Here is a 4854-nt window from a genome sequence, read left to right on the forward strand (position 1 = left end):
CCTCGTCCTGCTGCCGTCCAGAGGGGAGTGGAGCCGGCAGAGGCAGGTAGCAGCAGCCCCGGCTTGGTGGACGCATCCGTCGCATTCCTCCACCATGCCGGACCCGGGCAAGAGGCGACGAGTGGATGCTGTCGGCTCATTCAACCTATTCCATTTAACTCTGCATGTCAAAGTTTGCATTTTCATGACGCAGCAGCAGCAGCAGTGTGGATGGATTAAAGGTATGAGCAGGATGCCTTGAGCCCGAGACCCCATGCCATCCACTGGTAAATCCATAATATAGTGAGAGTGACTACATGGATTAATACATTGGAGCTGATACATAAAACATGGGAGACCTGGAGTGTGGATTTGAGGAAATGCAAGGAGTGAGATTGGGATACCTGCTCATCAAAGGCAAGCAAATGTTTGCTTTGTCTCAGGTCTTCACCGACCTGCTGAAGAACATCCCTCGGACCACGGTGCACAAGCGCATGGACCACCTGAAGGTGAAGAAGCACCACTGCGACCTGGAGGAGCTGCGGAAGCTCAAAGCAATAAACTCAATAGCTTTCCACGCCGCTAAATGCACGCTCATATCGCGGGAGGACGTGGAGGCTCTGTATATCTCCTGCAAGACGGAGCGGGTGTTAAAGTCCAACAAAAGGAAAGCGAAAGCGGTGTGTTCTCCCGGGGGTGAGGATGCGTCCCCGGGGCTCCTCCGTGCGGACGCCGAGCTGTGGAAGGAAAAAGTTTGGTTTAGTTTGCACGGTGTCCCTGAAACTCTGACGCTTCACAACAAAACCGGCAGGAGGAGAGAGCTGACTCCTTGCCTTACCGACTCCAAACTACCTCAATTTTACCACAAAACCCACGGACGGGAATACCGTTCGGTGACTAAGTCCAGTCACAAACACTTTAAAAACTATGAAACAGCGAAAATAACAGGGAACCGTGTTACTTTGAGCCAAAGGCACTCGTTTTTCCGGAGCGCGGTGAGCCGGCAGCCGGTGGTGCTTCAGTCCGCCATAGCTGCTCAGTCCAGGCTCTCGCGCTCAGCCGGCGACCTACTTCACAAAAGGAAGAGGAGGCGCGAGGGGGGCGGCGGCGGCAGGGACAGCGCGAGGCACTCGTGGAGCAGGAGCAGACACGCGCACCAGCACGTACCACCGGTGCTGCTCGTGCAACCCAAGTCACCCGGCAGTCACGGGACGTCTTTTGGGACTTTCCACCTCGGTCCGGATTACTATCTTGACCCCAGACCTCACCATCATCACCACCACCAGCATCACCATCATCATCATCACCACCACCATGAGCCGACTTTCCCGGAGAGTTACAGTAGCGACACCGAGTCCAGCACCTACTCGGACCGGGCGTACCCGGACTCGGACTTCGGGTCCGGCTTCTCCACCACCAGCAACTCCGGGAGCTCGGAGGAGGAAGAGGAGGGCGAGGACGAAGACGACACGCAGTCAGAGAGTTCAGAGGTCAGCTCGGACGAGGAGGAGAGCTCCTCGCAGTCCGACTCGAGCTCCGTTTCGAGCCGTGTTTCGGTCCAGAGCATCCGGTTCAGACGGGCCCGGGTCGGTTCTCTCGCCAAAACTCTCAACACTAGTAAAGCACCTTTGCTCCTGCAGCCCACGTTTCACTACAACAACCAGCAGCAACGAGAGAAACAACACGCACTGGGCCATGTTGCCACTCCACAGACAGACCTCAGGCAGGGGAAACGCCAGAAATGTGAATTTATATGCAGTGAAACGAGAAAGGACTCGGGACCCTCACAGCCACCGAAATTCAACTCAACTGTAGTGGGAGACAGCTTTTTCACCGAGTCCAAAAGGGCGTTTGAAGCCGATCCAAACAGGACCGACCCCGTGGACGAGCCGGCTCCTTATTCACCGGGACCCAACCGGAATAAGGCCTTTCACCCCTCACGCAGGACACCGGGGCATTCCACCAAATGCCCCCCGGGACTGAGCGCACAGTGCGACCACGACAAGCTCCCCAAATGCGCCGACAAAAGGGAGGCGAAAGCTGGCAGCCTGAAACTGCCCACCCCACTGAAAAAAATAAAGACCGAGGCGGAGGAGTCCTGTGTGACCGCCGCCCCCCACTCGGACGGCGACAGGACAGCCAGGACGCCACCCTTCAACCTCCACGATGTGAAAGTTAAAGTGGAGGAAAGCTGTGATGAATATGAATACCAGAGCCAGGCCACTGTGGTCAAATGTAAAGGAGATAAGGCAGAGAGCAGCAGTGGCCCCTATCCCATCAAACAAGGGGACTTTTTCGGGGTTAAAGCCACGGAGAGGAGCCCCGACGTGCTCCCCAGGTCCCCCTGCGGTCCTCAGGAATGCTGGAGCACCCTGGACGGCCCATTCGTGGACGAGGGGGAGCACAGGAACAAAAACTGCAGGGCTCCGGTGCTGGGGAATAAGAAAACCCGAGTTTCCAGGGCGCAAACAAAACAAAACGTGCCCAGGGTCAACAAGGCTGCCTCTTCTTTTTCTTTTTCTTCTTCTTCTTCTTCTTCTTCTTCCTCCTCTTCCTCTTCCTCCTCCTCCTCCTCTTCTTCTTCCTCTTCTTCTCGTCCCGCATCTACACATTACTTAACATACCTTACGTGTAGGGTGCGACTTCAAACACTTGATTTACTTGTCCTTAAAAAAAAAAAAAGAAGAAGAAAGAAAGGTGTGCAACCACTATAGGCTAACTAACTTGAATTTAGGGGCTAAATTTGAAAACAGTACTGGGGTATACTACAATTCACTGAGCGGCCATATTTCAAAAAGCCTACATTTGATATGGTGAAAAAATAAAAGGAGCAATATTTAAAGCTGTTGTATTTTGGGCCTATAATAGCAAATAAATTGGCGTTTTTTTTTTCTAGCCCAGATAGAGACAAGCATGCCTTCCAACTAAAAATAGAATTAATGACAAACAATGTGGTTTCAACGGATAGCATAAATTAAATTATAGGAAAATCAGCAAATGGCATTGGTTAGACCCTCCACATTATGGTGTGAAATCCTAAATCTTTCAAAATAGGAAAGTCGAAATGAATGCAGTTTTTGCCTTGTGTCTGCATCCAAGTCCAATTTTTTTCCTATCAGCATCTTCAAACATCAATTTCACAAGGCTGGTCAAAAAACCCTAAAAGCTGAAAACAACCCAACAGTATCAAAGTGCAGCATTTAAGCCTATTCTCTTTGTGCTTTGTCGCATTGTTTCTTGAGTAAGCCAGAGGTAGATTTAGAAGGTGTTTCACGCTGTTGGTGTTGTTCTGCCCCCACGTGACTTCCTCCATCAATCCCACCCAAGAGCTTCTTGGACGATGTTGTTGTGTTTTGATATATATATTTTTTTTAGACAAATCTTCGTGCTTCTTAAACGCAAATGCAGACTCCCCCCTGGACAAAATTGGTGGGTGTTGCAGAAGAAATCGGCTTGGGCAACGGTGGAACCAGGAGGGACGTGAATTTGGAGTCTTGTCGTCGGGAAACTGATGTGCTAATGAAAGGTCTGAGCCTTATTCTGTTTTGATTGCTGTACATTAAGGCCTGTGTTGTTGTCTGGGCCTGCGTCTTTGTGCAAACTCACACGTTTTGCAGACCAGGAATACTCAGCAGAAAATAAAAAACAAGACTGGAAATCAGGATTCACAAGGACTCCAGGAACAAACAAACAAACAAAAAAACAAAGCCCCACAATCACCAGGAATAAATTCCTGTCAAATCTAATAAAGGCGTAACTGTGGAGTATAGATTGGACGTTAATAACATTTTTTTTAATAATTTTCTCTAAAAATTGAACACTTGGACACATGGGCACTGTGGCACAAGGCTGATCGACAAAGGTCATGGACAGGAAAACAACAGCTTCCTGATTATATAAAATATACCAAGTGGCACAGGAACGGGAAACCCTGAATTTTTTTTTGTTGATTTTACCAAGTTCAAGGCTTTTCTCTGCAATCCCAGTAGATTAAAGGAAGGGTGGCCTTCATCTCAAGGGAATGCTGTGGGGTGTTTCTTTCTTCTTTCTTTTTCTTTCTTTCTTCTTTTTTTACCCCTTCCTCTTTCAGACAAAGCACAAACCCACTGAAACCCCTGGCACCTTATACAATTCAACAGGTCGAGCATAGAAAAGCGAAGAAGAAATAATGATAATAAAAAAATTTAAAAAGTAAGAAACACAATAAGGAGAACCTAACATATTGGCTTAGGACTGGATAGCTTATGGTAAAAACACAAGTTCCCTTTTAACCGACATCCACGAGCTGTTGTCTCACCCAGTCCTGTGGGCGTTCTTTTTTCTGAGGCCCAAAAAGGGGTATTCTCGTGGGTTTCCCTCGATCAAACTTCAAAACAAAGCGGAATGTAAAAACCCATCACAAGGGAAAATAAAGGGAAGGAAGAAAAACATAATAATAACAAACGCCGATAAAGTTGCGGAGCAATTTGTGGTGAGGCTCACGTAAGACTGGCTGCGATTATACGGTCTGAGATTGAGGCGGCGGGGGCTTTTGTTTTTTGTGGGTTTTTTTTTTTTTTTTTTTTTTTTTTTAGGCTTTTTTAAAAAACAGCTTAGTATTTCCTAGTTCTCTGAGCGGGGGTGGGGTGAGAAGAATCTGGCCGCCCGGCTGGCCACTTCCACACGGGTGACGGGAGGGGAGCCGCGGCCCCCTCAAGGCGATTTCAGGGAGTAGCAGGGGCACAATCCCCGTCGGCCAAACAACCAGCGGACGGCGGGGATGGGAATTGCCATGAGGCGAAAGGCATTTACAAGGCGATCTACAGTGGTTTCGGTTGCTGCTGCGTTTGCGGTCTGCTCGGTAAAATCTCCGCGGATACTTCCTCGCAGCCCGCG

At 49.3% G+C, this 4854-nt stretch overlaps 1 protein-coding gene across 1 annotated transcript in view; it reads left to right on the forward strand.

Moving 5' to 3' along the window:
* Positions 1-4854, forward strand: part of skida1 (SKI/DACH domain containing 1) — a 5403-nt gene continuing 549 nt past the window's right edge. The window contains exon 1 of the mRNA XM_035655704.1: positions 1-2481. Within this exon, the coding sequence (XP_035511597.1) occupies positions 330-2481 (2152 nt within the window). The 5' untranslated portion in view covers positions 1-329. The remainder of the gene's footprint in view (positions 2482-4854) is intronic.

This window comes from Morone saxatilis, unplaced genomic scaffold (assembly GCF_004916995.1).
Source record: "Morone saxatilis isolate NCDOM2014 unplaced genomic scaffold, NCSU_SB_2.0 Contig0, whole genome shotgun sequence".
In the NCBI taxonomy this organism is placed as follows: domain Eukaryota; kingdom Metazoa; phylum Chordata; class Actinopteri; family Moronidae; genus Morone; species Morone saxatilis.